Source organism: Camelina sativa, chromosome 2 (assembly GCF_030686135.1).
Source record: "Camelina sativa cultivar CO46 ecotype springtype chromosome 2, ASM3068613v1".
Taxonomy (NCBI): domain Eukaryota; kingdom Viridiplantae; phylum Streptophyta; class Magnoliopsida; order Brassicales; family Brassicaceae; genus Camelina; species Camelina sativa.
Window position 1 is genome coordinate 19,115,957 of NC_141881.1, and position 21,116 is coordinate 19,137,072.

General features: G+C 32.1%; 3 protein-coding genes across 3 annotated transcripts; all 3 read left to right on the forward strand.

Annotated features, from left to right (window-relative positions):
• Nucleotides 1-3,813: 3,813 nt before the first annotated feature.
• Nucleotides 3,814-6,572, forward strand: LOC147948857 (uncharacterized). Its single transcript, XM_087468902.1, has 3 exons — nt 3,814-4,658; nt 5,738-5,948; nt 6,039-6,572. Exons 1-3 carry the CDS (start codon nt 3,814-3,816, stop codon nt 6,570-6,572), a joined length of 1,590 nt encoding a protein of 529 aa, XP_087325028.1.
• Nucleotides 6,573-10,165: 3,593 nt separating this feature from the next.
• LOC104725477 (putative polyol transporter 2) lies at nt 10,166-12,444 on the forward strand. The gene is made up of 3 exons (XM_010444146.2): nt 10,166-10,487; nt 10,580-10,926; nt 11,019-12,444. The coding sequence occupies exons 1-3, from the start codon at nt 10,361-10,363 to the stop codon at nt 12,078-12,080; spliced, it is 1,536 nt and encodes a 511-aa protein (XP_010442448.2). The 5' UTR covers nt 10,166-10,360; the 3' UTR covers nt 12,081-12,444.
• Nucleotides 12,445-20,402: 7,958 nt separating this feature from the next.
• Nucleotides 20,403-21,092, forward strand: LOC147948858 (uncharacterized). The gene has a single exon (XM_087468909.1). The coding sequence runs from the start codon at nt 20,403-20,405 to the stop codon at nt 21,090-21,092; it is 690 nt and encodes a 229-aa protein (XP_087325035.1).
• The last annotated feature ends 24 nt before the right edge of the window (nt 21,093-21,116 follow it).

Below are 21,116 nucleotides of genomic sequence, written 5' to 3' on the forward strand. Positions count from 1 at the left end.
GACACGTGTCACGATTTTGTTAATGAATAACTTTGACATCGAGCTTTATATAATAAGATACGTGTGTTCCCAATAAAATTTGACATGTATAAGCAAAAACGAAATTAATTAAGCATGTATATTAAGCAATAAATAATGAATAACAAAGTTAGAAAGAATACCATAAGTTATTTAACATAATTTTAGTGGAATATAAATTGTATTTATTGTTGTAATATAAATTTTTATTGTAAGCAAGCACACAAAACCTTGAAAGAATAATGAATTTAAAAAGAAAAAATTTCAATACATGATGTGTATTAGTATAGTTTTACATGTTTTATTTGAAAGATTTTAATGGATGTACTAATATGAGAAACCTGAAAAAAAAAAAAAAAGAGTTTGTAGGAATGAATTTTTGGTTAATTGATGAAAATTGACAAAAGCATTACTTATGAAATTATGACATATAGAAGAATAATATTTAGGATATTTTTGGATTTCCAAAATTTTTGTGAATGCTAACTGATTTTTTACTGATTATAATTATTGTTAAATTTAAAATACTAACCATTATACATATAATCTCATATGATGCTTATATTATTATTTTTATTACAATTTTAACTCTAATCCATGAAGAAGTGAATTATGGTTTTACGATGAAATAGATAGTTAAACATGATTACTAAACTGAATGTCTAACGATGAAATTTATTCTTATTAAAAAAATTTCAAATTTTAATTTGTATCATTTAAGAATATTAGTAATTTTTTATGTTTGATTTTATAATTTTAACACATGTATTTTTGTAATGCATACGTTAAAACATAAGATAATTCGAAATAGATTATAATTTTTTTTTGTCATCATTGAATCGACAAGGCCCGATTCATAGCCAATCCCTACAACGCGGGGTAACGCGACTTAGTGGAGTCGAACTCCGGTGGGATCGGTCGCAGAGGTGGTACTGTAACCACTTGACTAAAGACACTTCCCAAATGGATTATAATTTATAGGAATGGATCTTCAGTTATTTGATGAGAATGTTTCTATATCTTTATATATGTTTTTATTTTATAAATTTCACTCATTTAAAATTGATTATGACATGAGGTAAAATTAGTACTTTTGAGATAACAACATAACAAATAAATCTTAAATAATGTTGATTCAGATTTTTTGCGAACTATATTTTGTTAATTTTTATTTGTATTTTCAATTATTACTAAGATAGAGATTTGATATGATGTATTAATTGTGTTTGATATAAAATATTTAGTTCTATGCATTAAGATGAAATGTATAATTAAACTTAAAATATGGTTTATTATGATGGTATAAATATTTAAATGGTACTCTCTGTCCTATAAGAGTTTTAGGTAAAAACACATAGATTAATAAATAAAAAATATTATTTCATTTATAAAACTTTAACCAATAGGAAATATACTGCATAGTTCAAATAGTCATAAATTTTTATATTAATAAAATTTGTACATATAAATTTGAAAAATTATTAAAAAATTGAGTAAAAAAAGCTTTAAAACTCTTATATAATAGAAACGAGTGAGTATTAAAATGAAATATGAGAGGTTCATATTCAATATGAAAATATTACAAGATAAAAATTTAAAAACATGTATATTACTACTTAATTATTTTCAATATATATTTTTTAAAAAATTTTACCCGCGTAATATATTTTTGCCTTAAAATAAAAATAAATGTCTTTTCTCTCTCGTGGCGATCGGGAAGGCGATTCCCGTTTCCTTAACCGCCGACGATCAATTGATTCAATTCCTATTGATGAGAGTATCTTTCCGACAAAACAGACTGTTATTGGTTTGGATTTTGACGGTTGTTGTCTGCGACAGATAACTGTTAGCAGTTATGTATCCCCGATTATATCGAGGGATAACTGTCAACAAAAACCGCCATGGTCAATCTTATATAAATTCAGTGAGTCAGGATTGTTTTCTGTTACAATACTTTCATCCGCTTGTGTCCGCCAAAATTCAACACTATCTGGGTGTCTCAAAATGAGTGATAACGTACGGAAGTCTTTACAAAACCTTGATTTGGGGATCAGTGATTCCCCAATCGTGTTACCAGATGAGTTATGTGGAAGGGCCGTTAATGAGAACCGCTTCTCGCTAATTGTTTGCGTTGTGAACCCAAAGAAGCAAAACTTGAGGGCGGTAGTTGGTCAGATGCCAAAGATCTGGGGGTTCGCTAATGCGTGTCGTGGGAGGATTCTCGGCAAGGGCAGAGCATTATTTGTGTTCAAAACAGAGGAAGCCCTGAACTTGGTCCTCCAGCGTGGTCCATGGGCTTTTAACGACTGGATGCTGACGGTTCATAGATGGTATCCCAATATCTCTGAAGCGGAAACAAAGGTGATTCCTTTCTGGATCCAGGTACGAGGAATTCCAATCCAATTTCTCAATTCTGCCATGGTTAACTATATAGGGAATCAATTGGGTAATGTTGCAAATGTGGATTTTGATGAGAATGCTAATCTTGTCGAGTTTGTGAGAATATGTGTGAATTGGAATGTTGATACGCCTCTAAGGTTTCAAAGAAATTTCCAATTTGGTGGTATCAATGACAACACTATTCTGAAGTTTAAGTATGAAAGGCTCCGCAACTTCTGTTCAAGATGTGGTGCCTTAACACATGATGGTAAAAAATGCCCTTTGTCCTTTGACAATGACGGTATTGATGGTCACGGGGATGATGGTGGTCACAATGGTGATGAAGAGTATGATCCAGATGATTATGATCATCATGAGGAGCGTGATTTCCAGAACAACCCCGATGAAGCAGACACAGACACGAACACACTTGAAACCATCGCTCCGGATGGTGAGATCCCTGGTGTTGGTCCCTCGAAGACAAACAAAGAATTCATCATTTCTGAATCAGATGATGATTCCTCCCCAAGCCTGTTTGAGGATACGGAACTTACGGCTGAAAGACAACGATACATCTACATGAAGTATGCTAAAGGGAAAGAAGTGGTGACCCTTTCCTTTCCACCAAAGGGTTACACACAGAAGAGAACAAGAGATGACATGGAACAGTACTACCAGTGTCGTGAAGCAATAGAAGATCATAACGCAATCAACCAGATTGGTAAAAAGTCTCGGGTGGAGTCTGCAGGTTCCTGCAGTGGTACTGCTTTGGACGGAGGCGCGGGGGGCCCGGTACCCTCATTGTTTCCCCCATGAGAGTCGTCTCTTGGAATTGTCAGGGCATCTGCTCACCATCAACACAATCTCGCCTTAAATACTTATGTCGTAGTTTAAAACCTAAGCTTTTGTTTTTGTGTGAAACTCTAAATAAATGTTCAGTAATATGTAATTTTGCTTCTGTTTTAAGATACTCTAATGTAATAACACAACCCCCTCAAGGAAGGAGTGGAGGTTTAGCACTTATGTGGGCAAACGATGTTTCCTTATCATCTGTTTATCAAGATGAAAGGATAATTGATGTACACATGAACATAATAATATTAGCTTCTATTTTTCGGGTGTGTATGCCATCCTGTTCCAAGTCAAAGACATGTTCTTTGGGATCAATTAGAAGCTATCAATGAAACAAGATGTGATGCCTGGATGTTAGCAGAAGATTTTAATGAAATTTTAAACAATGAGGAAAAAGTAGGTGGACCTCCAAGGGAAGAATGGACATTCCGCAGGTTCAAATCATTGTTATCGAATTGTGATCTTTCTGATTTGAGGTCAAGAGGAGACAGATTTTCATGGGTAGGCGAAAGACAAAATCAAACAATCAAATGATGTCTTGACAGAGTATTGGTGAACTCTCAAATGACTGCGGCTTTTCCAACTGCAGAAACAGAGTTTCTCGAGTTCAATGGTTCTGATCACAAACCATTGCTGATAAATCTTGATCCTATATCCTATGGTCCTCATAAACCTTTTCGATTTTATAAGCGACTCACAAACATAACAGACTTTGATAAAGTTGTTGAGCAAGGATGGAATTTCTGTAAAAGCCAAGACTACTATAATATCTGTGACCAAATAACAAGATGTCGACAAGCTATGGCAAAGAGAAAACACACAGAAAATATAAATGGGGCCAAACGTATAGTTCATTTGCAGACGGCTCTAAACAGAGCCATGTCAAGCTTAAATAGATCAGAGAGAAGGAAAATTCCGAGTCTACAGAGGAAGCTGAATACGTCATATAGGGATGAAGAGTATTATTGGAAAAAAAAGAGCCGAAATCAATGGCTGACTCTTGGAGATCGTAATACTGCATATTTTCATGCTAGTACTAAGATAAGACATGCTAAAAATCATATCAAGGACGTTCGAGATGGAATGCAAAATATAATTCAAGGGGACTATGAAATTGGTGCTCATGCACAACAATATTTCACCAACGCTTACACATCTAGCCGTATTCCGGTCTCTCCAATAGATTTTGGTGACTTCCCTGCTACGGTAACTCCCGAGATAAATGCTGAGCTAACGAAAGAATTCTCAAGTGAAGAGATTTTTGCTGCCTTATCTTCCATTGGAGATGACAAAGCTCCGGGACCAGATGGACTTACAGCTCGATTTTACAAACACTATTGGGGCATTATTGGACCGGATATAATCAAAGAAGTAAGAGAATTTTTCGAGACATCATACATGAAGAGAGGGTTGAATCACACAAACATCCGTATGATTTCGAAAATAACAGACCCCATTACCCTGGCTGACTTTCGACCAATCGCATTATGTAATGTAATATACAAAATCATTTCAAAATGCTTAGTGAACAGATTAAAACAATACCTTGACTCCATAGTTTCTGATTCACAAGCTGCTTTTATTCCTGGTCGATTAATAACAGACAATGTTTTAATTGCTCATGAGGTTATGCATTCACTAAAATCAAGGAAACGAGTAGCACAAAACTATATGGCCATTAAAACTGATGTCACTAAAGCCTACGATCGTGTAGAATGGAATTTCCTCGAAGTTACATTGCAGTTATTTGGATTCAATGAGCAATGGATAAAATGGATAATGGCTTCTGTTCGATCAGTCAGCTACTTTGTATTAATAAATGGATCACCATATGGCTTGATTATCCCTGAGGGCATCTCCAATCCACCTCTATATTTGCTTTTTAACTCTATTTTAGAGTAAAATCTACTCCAACCCATCTCTATTTCTACCTCTATAATAGAGATCTCTATTTTTTCCTCTATATATAGAGGAACTCTATTTTTTCCTCTATAATAGAGCTGAACTTTTTTATTTATAAAATGGTCCTTGAACTTTTAACACTTTTATATTTATGATCAAAATAAATAAATTATATATTTAATGGTTCTTAAACTTTTAACATTTTTATTATTTTATATGATGCAATGTATTTCTTTTAATAAATGTGATATTTAAATAATATTTATGAATGTTATAAATTTAAATAATATCATAATTTTATGAAAGTTTCACAAATACTAAAATAAATGGGTTAGTTTGCAAATTTTATAAGTAAAAGGTATTAATAATAAAATAAAAAAGGAATCTCTACAGAATATTCTTTTTTAGAGGAAAAAATAGAGGTATCCATTGGAGCAAAAGTCACCTCTATTATAGAGTTTCTCTATTTTAGAGGAAAAAATAGGGAAAACCATTGGAGATGGTCTGGAAGAGGAATTCGACAGGGGAATCCCCTTTCCCCTTATCTATTCATTTTATGTGCTGACATTATGAGCCATTTAATCAGAACTAGAGTACAAAGTGGAGATATCAAAGGCGTTAAGATTGGTAATGGAGTCCCTGCGGTCAGTCATCTGCAATTTGCAGATGATTCCTTATTCTTCTATCAAGCAAATACTAGAAATTGCAGAGCAATTAAGGAAACCTTTGAGGTTTATGAATACTATTCTGGTCAGATGATAAACAAAGATAAATCAATGATCACTTTTGGAGCACAGGTACATGGTTAGACCCAAGAACGTTTAAAGAAAATTCTTGACATACCAAATCATGGGGGTGGTGGAAAATATCTGGGCTTACCTGAACAGTTTGGTCTGAAAAAAGCGGAGATGTTTGATTATATAGTGGATAACGTTCGACAAAGAACTTCATCTTGGAGTACAAAAAGATTATCGCAGGCTGGTAAAGAAATAATGCTCAAGTCTGTTGCCCTATCAATGCCCGTATATTCTATGTCGTGTTTTAAGCTACCAACGAGTGTGATAACAGAGATAGATAAAATTCTACAAAAGTTTTGGTGGGAAAAGAGTAATAATGAGAGGGGAATCTCATGGGTAGCATGGCAAAGATTACAGTATTCTAAAGGAAAAGGGGGTTTAGGATTCAAAAATTTAGCTAAATTTAATGATGCCCTCCTTGCTAAGCAAGTATGGAGGTTGATACAGCACCCTGAATCCAGATTCGCAAAAATAATGAAGGCAAGATACTACACTGATACACACATTTTAGAGGCTAAGAAAAGACCGTATCAATCATACGGATGGGCATCAATTTTAGAGGGACTAGCGATAATCAAAGCAGGCTATAGATACCAAATTGGTGATGTAACTTCAATTCAGTAAATCTTGATAATGTTCTACCAACAGCACCCCCACAACCAATTCATAGTTTCTCGACAGATGATGATCTCAGAGTTTGTGACCTGATCAAAAATACAGGTTCCTACCGTTTTTGGAATGATGATAAACTTCTAGCACATATCCAACAGGAGGACCGTGACCAGCTTAGATCTCTGTATTTATCAAGTGTACCAAAACCTGACAAAATTGTTTGGCACTATAATAATTCGGGTGAATATACTGTAAGATCAGGCTACTGGTTAAGTATGCAAAACCAATTACATTTGGATCATCCGCCCATACCACATGTCTCTGTAATCTTGAAACAGAGGATCTGGAAACTTAATATTCTCCCTAAAGTGAAACATTTCCTTTGGCGAGTTCTTTCCAAAGCATTACCATCAATAACAAGACTGAATACACGAGGAAAGAATATTGATCCTGTTTGTCCGAGATGTTTCCAAGCTGATGAAACAATTAAACACATCCTATTCCAATGCAGATACGCGAGACTAATATAGAGACAAGCACAAGTACCTATCGATATACTTTTGGACAGGAACTATGATAGTGAAACTATTATAACTGCTTTTTTAGATATCGACTGTACTGAAAATATCAATTATACAACAAAGCTACTACCGCTCTGGTTACTTTGGCATATATGGAAGTCAAGAAACATATTTATATTTGAAAATCTAACAAACCATCCGAATACCTTAATACAGAGAGCTCAAAATGATGTTCAAGATTGGATATCCTTTAACCCTAAAAAACCTTCAAGAGGAACACGAAATTTGCAGGAAGTGATCAAATGGCAAAGACCTATGGAGACTTTATGGAAATGCAACTATGATGCTTGTTTCGATAATATCACAAATCAATCAAATGGAGGTTGGATAATACGAAATAAAGAAGGGATATCACAAGGGTGGGGTTCAGTACGTCTCGGAACAACAAGCTCGACATTGGAAGCAGAAGCAAAGGCAGTACTAATGGCTCTCCAACATTCATGGATTAAGGGCTTTACTTCAGTCTGCTTTGAAGGAGACTGTCAAATATTATACAAGATCCTCACCTCAAATTATATAGACATTTCAATTGAAGGGATAATACAGGATATTAAAATATGGGCATCATACTTCACATGTCTTGGGTTCAGCTTTACTAAGAGAGAGGGTAATCGAGTTGCTCATCTGTTGGCACAATATGGAAGTATTAATTGTAATTTTTACTTTGATTGTTTCAATCCTCCGGATTGGCTCTACAAACAGTTGTATTTGGATTATCATAATTCATCATCAATATAATTTATTTTCGACAAAAAATAAAAATAACACATGCCTTATCTAGTATATATATATATATATTGATTATTAGAAAAAATGTTAAGCAAATATATATACTAAATTAATACATCGCCACACTTCGAACTCAAAATGATTTACAGTTATCGATACTTACAAATGAATTTGTATGGTTACATGCACCAACCAGCATATGTTGTATGTATATATCACCAACACAAAAACAACAATTCAGTCATACCATCTAGTGGAAAAGTAGTGGAAAAGCTTTTCTTTTTCTGCATGTATATACGTAACAACTGAATTAAGTGCCTCATAAAGAATAGGATCTATAAAATGACATACATCAATAAGCGTAATTTAAATGATCAACATTATAACCATCAATTTAGTTACTAATTTATGTATTGCACGACAAAATTTGGTAAAAATTAGAAACTTAACATATAATGTGTGGACAAAGTCTTCTCAGTATGCTTATACAACATTTTAATATAGATGATTGGCAGTTAGTACACTTTCACGGAGTGTTTAAGTACATTTTCATTTCATTGAATTGTGAGTTTGAACCAAAAAAAAAATTGTTTTTGCGTTGATATGTTTTTTGAATTAACAATGAAAATGATATGGATAGTTGTGATTTTTCTGTTCTTCTTGTTGTTTGGATCTTTGAAGTCCAACTATTATCATCAAACACTCTAGTTCTTGCAAATCAATACACGCTTAAATGGCTGATTATGAGTTTTTGCATTCATTGTAGTTAAAACCTTCACTGTTGCATTCATTATAGTTAAAACCTTCAATGCTTGCATTCTAGTACTATAACTAGTAATCTTCTTACTTAAACAAATTATGAGTTTTTCTAAAAAGTTTTGAGTTTTTTTTTTTTTTTTTTGCCTTCTTTCACTCTAGCAACCTAACAAGAGCTAGACAACATTCTAAAGACTCCACTCTACCAACCTAACAAGAGCCAGACAACAACCAATCAAGTCTCTAGAACATCGTCATCCATTGTCTGGATTTCACGATCGCACTTTGTCTTTACCTGTAACACAAACACAAATTGAGATGCACGAGTATTGTCATAAACACTCAGTGAGACAATCCTCCCATCTACTGGACTCTAGACACAAGCAATTGAGAAACTTCAACCAATAAACAACAATAAACAATCAAACCAGGTAAAAACAGACATCAGCCGCGTTTTAAAAAGGTTGTGTCGACTGACACTCTCCTGGTGTCGATCGACAGGGTCACCAGACGAAGGTTGAATCGACCTACACACCCTGTGTCGATCGATGCAGGCACCTTGCATCGACCGACACACTCGTTGTGTCGATCGATGCATGCTCGACATTTCCCAAAATCCCTTATTGTATCGACCGACAGCTCCACATGGCATCGATCGATGCTCATAGGTTTCTCGCGCCGTTATCGCACTTGCATATATCACCAATACAAAAGCAACAATTCAGTCATACCATCTAGTGGAAAACTTTTCTTTTTCTGCAAGGTACACAGAGTACTAACTTATTACATGTCTACACGTTACAACTGAATTAAGTGCCTCACAAAGACTAGGATTTATAATATGACATACATCAATAAACATAATTTAGATGATCAACGTTATAATCATCAATTTAGTTACTAATTTATGTATTGTGCGACAAAATTTGGTAAAAATCAGAATGTTAACATATAATGTGTGGACAAAGTCTTATCAGTATGTTTATATAATATTTAATATGAATGATTGGCCGTTAGAACACTTTCACCGAGTGTTTATGAGTTTTTCTAAAAAAATTTAAGTTTCTTTTTTGCCTTCGTACACTAGCATTTTATTTTTCCTTTTTTACACTAATTTTGTTTCTCTTATAAATACGATGTGTATTTTGTTTTTCTTAAGAGTGATGATAAAAAACAGCTAAAGAGAGAATGACAAAGAGGAAGAGAAGAAGACTTTTAATACCTCTAAAAAGTTGATTATAGTAAAATATGCAGTAGCCCTTGGAGAGAAAGAGACAGAATCTTTTTTTAAGGTGAACCATATGTTTTTTTCTTGCATTTAAAATTATAAAAAATTTGAGGATGTCTATTAACTTATGTTTCTAAATTTAGATAAGGTAATAACCCAAAAAAAAGAGTGAGATGACAAAACTTAAAATCGTAAATGATCTGTTCTTACTAAAAGTTGCTAATTTTAGGACAAATCTTGTGGATTAGAGTAAAACCATGTGTATCTTGATATCCGAGTTCTATAATTGGAATTTCAAGTGACTATTTTCTGTAACTGATTAATTAACTGGATGATTGTTTGTTAGTTGGCTTCAACTGTGAGCATCCCACATCTATTTAAATTCTCATCTTCCAATAGATTGCTTAACTCACAAGAAACTTAATTTTTTTTCCTGCTAGTAACACTCTCTTCTCCTTACCAATTACTTTTTTTTCACTTTAAGTTTTACAATCACGGTGGGCACAATGAGTTCCTCAGGAGAACAACAAGGCGTTGTTGTTGCGGAGCCCGAGCCGCCAAGAGGGAATAGAAACCGATTTGCTTTTGCTTGTGCAATCTTAGCATCAATGACGTCTATAATCCTTGGTTACGGTTCGTATTTCGTTATGAATTCTTATCAGTCACTAAGGTTGGTTTGATTTTACGGTTTAAATAATTATCCTTACATTTTATGGATGTTGCAGATATAGGAGTGATCAGTGGAGCTGCAATTTTCATAAAAGACGATTTGAAACTGTCGGATGTACAACTTGAGATTCTTATGGGGATTCTGAATATCTACTCTATAATCGGTTCAGGCGTGGCCGGTAGAACTTCTGATTGGATTGGAAGACGATATACCATAGTGTTGGCAGGAGCCTTCTTCTTTTGTGGTGCTATTCTCATGGGTTTTGCCACAAACTATCCTTTCATTATGGTGGGTCGTTTCGTAGCTGGTATCGGTGTTGGTTATGCTATGATGATTGCGCCTGTTTACACCGCCGAAGTCGCTCCTGCCTCCTCACGTGGTTTTCTTAGCTCTTTCCCTGAGGTACAATATATAGTTTCGACCTCCCTTACTATTAATTGAGATAAAGAATTTTAGATGGAGGTTGATGATAATATGTTTCTTTTTCTATGCAGATATTTATCAACATTGGTATACTTTTAGGATATGTGTCCAACTACTTCTTCTCCAAGCTTCCCGAGCATCTCGGTTGGAGGTTCATGTTAGGGATTGGAGCGATTCCCTCGGTATTCCTAGCCATTGGAGTGTTGGCAATGCCGGAGTCTCCACGGTGGCTAGTCCTCCAAGGTCGCATTGGAGATGCTTTTAAAGTTCTTGACAAAACCTCAAACACTAAAGAAGAAGCCATCTCTAGGCTCAATGACATCAAACGTGCGGCTGGAATCCCTGATGATATGACAGACGATGTTATAGTCGTGCCAAACAAGAAGACTGCCGGTAAAGGTGTGTGGAAGGACCTTCTTGTCAGACCAACCCCGTCTGTTCGACACATCCTCATAGCATGCCTTGGTATCCACTTAGCCCAGCAAGCCTCTGGAATCGATGCGGTCGTGCTTTACTCTCCGACCATCTTCTCAAAGGCTGGACTGAGATCCAAGAATGACCAGCTTTTGGCTACGGTGGCTGTCGGAGTTGTCAAGACCCTCTTCATCGTGGTAGGGACTTGTGTGGTTGATCGGTTTGGACGCCGTGCCTTGTTACTTACGAGTATGGGCGGAATGTTTATTTCCTTGACATTACTTGGAACTAGTCTTACAGTAATCGGCAGGAACCCCGGACAAACTATCAAGTGGGCTATAGGGCTTAGCGTTACAACAGTGATGTCTTTTGTGGCAACATTCTCAATAGGTGCAGGCCCCGTGACGTGGGTGTACTGCTCAGAGATATTCCCCGTGAGGCTAAGAGCTCAAGGTGCAAGTTTGGGAGTGATGTTGAATAGACTTATGAGTGGTATTATCGGAATGACATTCCTGTCTCTTTCTAAGGGTCTCACCATCGGTGGTGCGTTCCTTCTCTTCGCCGGAGTTGCGGCCATCGCATGGGTCTTCTTCTTCACTTTCCTTCCGGAGACACGTGGTGTGCCTTTAGAAGAAATAGAGAGTCTCTTCGGGAGCTACAGCGCAAACAAAAAGAACAATGTTACGATTAAGGGTAAAGAAGTTGTTGATGAACTATGAGAGTGAGAAATTTTTTGTTTCCATTTCATTATTTGTTCAATGGAACGTCAAAAGATTCTCGTAACCGAGTCTTCGTGGGGCGAGTGCGACTACAAAGAAGATTAGCGGAGGATTTGACTTGTCATGTTTAATCGGACATTTTGAACAGCTTTAATAAGTTTCTTTTTTTTTGCGAAAAAAGAGTAAGATACAGCTTTAATAAGTTACTTATTTTGGACGAATTGTTAAGGTGCGTTTCAGTTACTAGCAAGTTTATAACTCAAAAGTGTGTCTATTGTGGGGCAAAAAATTTTCATGTAGTAAAAGATTTCCATGGAGATCAATAACCGAACCGAATCTTTTAATATAAAATTTGGTTATCAAAGTTAGCTATTAACTGGATCGTGACATTAAATTGTATTGATAAAAAGTTGACATGTTTCAATTTTAAATGATTTTATGTTATGAATTATATCAAATATATTTAAAATGGCAAATTAGTATGTAGTTAACTGTATAGATAAACAAAAATAGTATACTATATAATAAATAAATAAATCATTCTGCTTATATGATAAAGATTTAATATTGATTGTGATTTTGTTGCTTCCAAAATAATTAATAGATTAAATACGAAATTGTATATATATGTAAACTTATTTGATTTGCTTTTATATTGTGAGATATTTACAAAAAAACAAATCAATTTAATACAATTAAATAAAAATAAATCTTAATTTAGTTTAAGTTTTTCAATATTTCCTTAACAAAATTATAGTAATTAATTATGATTAGTACATATGGAAAGAATAAAAAACGCAGAAATTATATATATGTAAAGTTGTGAACTAATTTTTAGAAAATGTGTATTACATATCCCACATCGACTAAATATTGAGGAATATGATTCATAATCACTATAAATATATGACTAATATGTTTTGAGTACAAATGAGTAGGAAGCTTGATTTATCAGGTATCCAAATTTAACAGTTTAATTTAATTCTATATTTGAGCATATTTAAACTTTTAAAAAGTAAACATATTATAATATATTTACTTTTTAAAAAAAATTAAGATATTATAAATATTTAAATTTTTATAGAATGTTTAAATTATTATAAATATTTGAATTTCGTCAAAAATTTAAAATATTATAATATATTAAAGTCTATAAAATATTTCAGTAATATTAATATTTTTACTTTTAAAATTTTTAAAATATAAAAAAAGTTTGAGTTAAATCCGTGAAAACATGTATTTTTATCAAACTATAAATTATTGGTTTTTTACAATTTTACTGAGATTTGATATATCAAATATTAACTTCTAAATGATAAATTAAATATACCTAATCTCACTGTAAATACAATGGTTTCCTAACCACTGAAATATCTCACACTAAAATTTAACAAGCAACTTCTCCTCTTTTGATGACAAACCAGAAGAAAGCAAAACTCATCCTCTTACAAAACTATTATCCAATATTGTGGTGTGTCTATCCTTTTACAAAACTACTATCCGATATTGTAAAGTGTCTATTCTCTTACAAAACTACTATCCAATATGGCGGTGTGTCTATTTCCGTAAAAAACTATATTCTACAAACTACTTACTCTGTTAAGATTTCCAATTTATTGTATAACTCCAAATATACAAATAAACACTATATAAACAAAGAAAATAAGTAAAAAAAAACTACATTACAAAAATATAAATTACAAAAAAAGTAACTAATTAAATATATAATCCCGTGCTGTAGCACGGAGTATCACCTAGTATGATATTTAAACAAATAACATGTAATATATGTAATGAGTATAAGAGTAATTGTATATGAAGAGAGAGAACACTCTGTCACATCAATGGTAGTTACTTAATTCTTTTTTATTTTTGTGGTATCTATTGCATATTCTCAAAAAACAATTAGTTCATATATGGAGATTTGGAAACAATTTAAATCTATTGTTTCAGTTACTAGTTAATAGTTAAGGATATAATATATAAAATAATATAATATACAAACATGGAATCAAAATATGGGAAATTAACACCCACACCCACTTTGGTGGAGACTTCTTTCACAATAACCTACTTTTCCAACTCTCTATACTTTCTCAAGTTTGCTGCTTATGTGTCCCTGTTTCTTTTACATTTTTGTCCTCAGAAGCATAGAAGGTAAGTGGTAAGTTAAAACTTTTCTATTCTTTATGTTGCTTTTATTCTCCACCGTTGGATTGGTTGTTGCCAATTGTTTTAGTAGATGTGAAGATTGTTTGTGGATAAGAAATAAAAGTTGAAGGTATGGTTTTTCTCTTTCTCTTTCTCTTTCTCTTTCTCTCTCCCTCTCCTATTTTTCTTTTACTCTTACTTTTCTTTTGTTGTCACTTTAAATAGTTATTATCAAAAAATTATCTATTTATTTTTATACAATAAATTATGATTTTATATTTTCTATATTTTAAGATTCATATTACTATATTTTAAATGAACTACTCTACATTAGGATACAACGACAACGTCTAATCCATATGTTCATGGTCATGTGAATACCAATAGAATTTGTGGGTTCTAGAGATTTAGGGTTTAGGATAAAACGACAACATCAAATCCATATGTTCATGGTCATGTGGATACCAATAGAATTTGTGGGTTCTAAAGATTTAGGGTTTAGGATACAACGACAACATCAAATCTATATGTTCATGGTCATGTGGATACCAATAGAACTTGTGGGTTCTAGAGATTTAGGGTTTAGGATACAACGGCAACATCAAATCCATATGTTCATGGTCATGTTGATACCAATAGAATTTGTGGGTTCTAGAGATTTAGGATTTAGGATACAATGACAACATCAAATCCATATGTTCATGGTCATGTGGATACCAGTAGAATTTGTGGGTTCTAGAGATTTAGGGTTTAGGATACGACAACAACATCAAATCTATATGTTCATGGTCATGTGGATACGAATAAAATTTGTGGGTTCTAGAAATTTAGGTTTTAGGATACAACGACAACATCAAATCTATATATTCGTGGTCATGTAGATACCAATAGAATTTATGGGTACTAGTAACACATGACCATAATGTGTGTATTAGTAACACATCAAAGTTTCTTATCAAATTCATAATACATGACCATAAATGTGGTACTAGCAACACATCAAATCCATATATTTGTAGTCATGTGGATACCAACCGAATTTGCAAGTTATAGAAATTTAGGGTTTAGGATACAACGACAAAATCAAATCCATATGTTCATGGTCATGTGGATACCAATAGAATTTGTGGGTAATGTTAACAAATCAAAGTTCCTTAAAACTTATCCAAATGGATAACTACTTATGAATGCAATATTTTGTTAATCCATTATGCATCTAATTTAAACTTAAAGTATGTGAACAAACAGTCTATTTCATATTGAACAAACAGTCTATTTCATATTGAAAATTTAGTTAAATAAATTCATTAATTTCTAAATTATTTAATTAATTTAGTTTAGAGTTATAAATTGTTGATTTGACTATCAAGACCAATTCAATTGTATTTGATTTAGATTAGTCTCATAAATTATTTTATCTTAACTTTTTTTTTGTGAACAACTAAAGTTACTAAACTTAAACATATTAATGAAAATAAAAAACAAATGTTAAACAAATAAAATATTAAAAGAGAAAGAGATAATAGAGAGAGAAATGAGAAAGAAAACGAAAAAATAAAAAGAGAATGTTAGTTTAGTTGGAGGATGTAAATTGTAATTTTACATAAGAAAAGTATAGTGATAGTAGAAAGTGGGTGTGTATGTTAATAGTTTAGGGAAAAGTGGGTGTAAGTGCAAAATTCCCTCAAGTTCAAGTTAATAGTTTTGGTTAGTAGTTCAAGTTCTGCTCTCTCTCTCTATCTCTTCTCACTTTTTTTTGTTTTTAATTTGACATTTACCTCCAAATATTTATTTTTATATTATTTTTTTGTTTTTTTTATAGAAACTAAAAGAATGTAACATTTGATAACCAAACAAAAAACTAGTTACTTAATTACAAGGGTATTTTCGTTAATATTTTATTTAGTGGCTATTTTATGCAAAGTTATGTTAACGTTGTCAATCCATGAAATAAATGTTTTTTTCGTGTGATATGTTAATTTTAATTATGTTCTCTTTCCTTTTGTTGTCAGCGAATCTAATATTTGTCTTCAAAACGCTGCGTTGTCAACCTATATCAACAATGCTTAATCTAACCGTTGGATCAAATCAATAAGGATAGAAATCGACGTTCAAGATTCTTCGACTAGAGGCTTTTTACGAATAAACACTTTGGTCACAAATTAATCAGACCACCTCCATTGTATATCTCTATTTTTTACTCTATTATAGAATAATTCTAAAATAGAGCATTTCTAAAATAGAGCATGGTTTTTCTCCAATGTATTATTCTATACTTGACTCTAAAATAGAGATAGTGTAAAAAATTAGAGTTAAGAATAGAGTTACTCTAAATATAGAGCAATCTCATCATTTTCTCTATTTTAGAGTAAAATATAGAGTAGGGTTGGAGCAAATGTTGCTCTATAATAAAGTTTTGACTCTAAAATAGAATGGGCTTGAAGAATCAAATCAGAAAAAAAAAATAATAATATTTTGAAATTGCAAAGTTACAATTTTTGAGAGAGTCGAAAGAGATGAAAGACGAACGATGAACCCCTACACTACAGTGATAAATTTCTCTCGGTTTGATATTGAATTTTGGTTAATCCGGTTTAGTTTTATTGTTTTATGGTTAATGGTTACCTGGGCAACAGTAAACCAATTGTAAACCATGATTATGTGTTTCTGGGTTTTAAATTTTGAAATTAGGGGAAAACTAGATTGGAACTTCCTGTTTGTGTGGACCGAGATCGAGATTCAAATTCTGTGTAGTTGTGGTGCTATATGAAAGTTCCTATGGGGATACAGATCGTTTTCCATATATATATATATATATATATATATATATGTTAAGAACAATTTTTTAAGAAAATGTAACCAAGAAAATAAAACATGATATGGCTAAAAGAGAAGGAAACAAAAAATCAATATGTAAGGAAGATGTGTTACATATATAAGAGAGTTAAGATTAAATTAGGGAAAATTCCTAAAAAAAAACCTCAACTTATTTTTTTTTGGACGTTTAATATCCAATGGTTTTTGGTTGGAATAAAAATACTCGATATATTAAATTATTGTCAAATAAAACTTTATCTTAAAGCGTTAAACGGAATTCAGTTAGACACTTTTAAACATATATATACAATCCGTTTACTTAACAATATGAATGTGTCGCTGTAGCCTCCTGCATCGTTGTTTTTTTTGTTTGCCTTTTTTTTTTAGACTGTCGACTGCTTTTGATGTAATACCGCAAGCTGTTGTAGAGAATTCTGGATCTGAACCATTGGTTGAACAGAGCATAGAAGAAGACGAGATCTAAATCGAATCAGATTTCTGAAAATCTCAACAACGAAGAAGAAGATAGATAGAGACAAAGAGGAAGAAGAAGAAGACGATCCAGACTTATCGGAGCGAGGTCACGGAAAAGTCCATGGAGATAAGGTCACGGTCTTTGTCTTACGCCGGCGATTGAAGAGGAAGATAAACCGGAACAGCAAGTGGAGGGTCTCGAACCCTGGTTCGGTTGGGTACAGAATACACACACTACCACTAGGCTACAGTGACACATTTGTATTTTCAGTAAACAGATTGTATATATACATTTAAAAACGTCTAACTGAATTTTAACGCCTGTTAAAAATTCTGTAACGGCCAATTAACGCTGTTAAGTCCCAGGTTAAAATTTACTAACAATTTAAAGATAAGGTTTTATTTGACAATAATTTAATATATCGGGTATTTTTGTTCCAACCAAAAACCATTGGGTATTAAACGTCCAAATAAAAATAAGTTGAGGTTTTTTTTAGGAATTTTCCCCATTAAATTAAATACTATATGATTATGCATGCATGGGGATGGGGTCAAAGGCATAGATAGATCGATCTTAGAATCAGCTTGAACCGTCGAGTTCATATATATTTAGTCTAAACACCCCGCTCTTCATGAAAACACTTCCGTTGAAACTCTCAATTGTATCGTTGTGATCAAGAATGATCATCGAGGACCGAGGAACGAGTTGGTTAAGAATTAAGATAGAAGAGAGGGGTGGGTTAACTCTGCCTCAAGATGGGTACTTTCTTATACACAGAAACAGAGTATTGAACGAGAATCTCTCATTCTCGGTGGTTGGTGTTGCTCACGACGTTACAATTCAGATCCTTCCCAGACATCTTTACTCGTGGCTCTTTTAATCCTTGACTCTTATTAATTCACAATTCTTTTTGGTAGCAAAACTGTATTTCCATACATAGAAAAAAGGGCTACTGAAATATTGAAAGAAAATGGAACCAAAAAAAATTGAGTTATGGGTTTTATTTAGATTTAATATATATATATACTAGATTAAGATCCGTGCTAGAGCACGGGTTGAAATTCATTTTATTTATATTGTAAATTTTATATAAAATATAATTTATGTGATTGTTTTTAATAGTTTTTTTGAATAAAACATTATACAATAAAATCATATGCTAAATATGATGGCTTGAAAAAAACACCTATTATGTAAGTTGTATATTGTTAATGATTCTAGATAATTATCCGTGCTATAACACTGGTTAAATTTTATTTTATACAAAATTTTGTATATTTTATATTTTGAAAATAAAATTTTAATATGTTGTATTAGTTTATGTATGTGAAGTTATTTCAACAATGTTTATTCTACATTATGACATGAATGTCATTATAAGACATAATTTTGTAAATTTGGTTTTTAAAAAACGATTTATTATATTATGAGTAATTTAATATATTGTTATACTTTTTGTTTTAATATACTTGGTTTCTTAAAATTCTTTCATATTATAGCGACATATTATTGACATTGCTATAACAAATCAATTTACAAGGTTTATAGTTTCTAACTTTTATATCAAGTTTCAATATTTTCAAAATATTTCAAAATAAATTATTTAAAGTTTATTATATCATATAAAATTATAAAATTCAACAAAAAATGAAATTGAATTTACATATTCAAATTTTGACTCATTACTCAGTAAATTTTTTAATTCAATAGATATTATTTTTAAAGAATAATATTACTAAAGCTTGAATATTTAATAGATTGAACAATTTATATTTGTTTAAAAAAAAAAAATTATGGAATATATAGAAATAAAACTATTTTTTAACTATAATAAATAACATGATAATTTATTTGTTTCACAAAATAGACTCACATATAAAAATGAGAGGTGAAGTATAAAGATAATTAACAAATTAATATGTTAAGTTAGATATTAAAGAATTTTATTTGATGAATAATTTAATAAAGGAAATTATTATGGTAAGTTAGATGATGTCAAATGATTTTTTAGATATTCTCTTTAAGATTTTCGAAAACAATAAATTAAGGTTGCACCCACTATTTAACTTGTAACCAATTAATCTATCAATTAATCTATTAACCTATTTGTAATCAACTTAATTATATAGTCTACAAAACAATGTTATGTACTTCTGTTTTATTATAAAAGGGATTTTTTATGGGTTGATTATAATAAATTGTATTAAAAACTGGTAAATTTACATTATATAAAATTTATATTTTTTTTCTAATTAATGGGGGTCAAGTAATCCCATACTCTCTCACTTGGGTCCACAGGATTGAAAAACTTATTATTTTCTTCAAGTTATTATAGTGTTTCCTTTTTCTTATTAAAAATTGGTTTTGGTATTTTTACTTTTAATTAAGGGTTTAGGTCGGTTGTAAAGGATATATATAAACTAGGTAACAACCCGCATTATGTGCGGGATAAACCGATTTAAAGAAAATTATTATCCTATAACCAATATTTGTTTGTATCAAACATAATATGTAACTAAAATTTTTTATTTATTTATTTAAAGCTGCGTTTTTCGTATTGAAAAATACGTTTTATCCATGAAATATTTGAATGTGTAAGAGGTTTTATGGTAGATAAAATATTGATAAAATGTTATTATTTATTGCAATATGTCTTGTGTGGTTTAAAAATCAAATTCATATATTCTTATGTTTTATCTTGTAATCACAACAATTTTGCATGTTTCTTATGTAACTATAACAAAATATACTAAAATTACTGTAGTTTTTACTTCTCTCTAGTTTTTACTTCTCTTTTTTTCTGCAAGTTTCTGGTTTTTATAGTGTAAATAACGACAAATCACAGATTTCAGATCTATGCTCTTAGCCATATTGTGACGATGGTGATATATGCTTCTCTTCCGGTGATTCAAGATTTGGGCTTTCACTCGCTTCTGTTTTATTCTTCAATTTCGATAGCCTATCATCTTAACTTGCCGTATTGGTCAGATTCATCCGATCGATGTCCTTTGTCTCATGTAATACCGATTCATTTGAATCGGGATGGTTGTCCCTATATAGGGTTTGTTTCCGGTGGTATTCCTCACCGGCGTTATGTCCGGTTCTCAACCGATGATTCTTCTCTGCACCATTTGTATGGAGATATCATTTGGATTTTCGATCCGGGAATCAACAAGTTAACCATCTCGATTGAAGGAACTGATTTACGCAGGCTTTGTTTTGGCCTTCTACTTTCGACATGGTCTGACTATGATGTTCTCTCTATTCATCGGTTAAAAAGTTTAGGTGTTATGAACGGAGAATTCATGTTCACAAACCGGCAAAGACGCATACAACGTTTCAAAAGACATGATCCAGGAGCTTTTCAAGCAACATATCAGTGTATTGGTTTAATCAAAGTGATGCGAAAAGCATTTAGGAGTTTCATCTACAAGATGTTAGCCTTTTACGAGTATACGAAGAGGGGACTTAACAGATTTCATCTGTTGCCTATAAGGCTTCCGTTAAGAAAGCAGGATTACTTCCACTTCTTCGTCGAAATTATATTCAATTTCCTTTATTTGTTTTAATGGTTGTTTTTGAATTGTTCATAT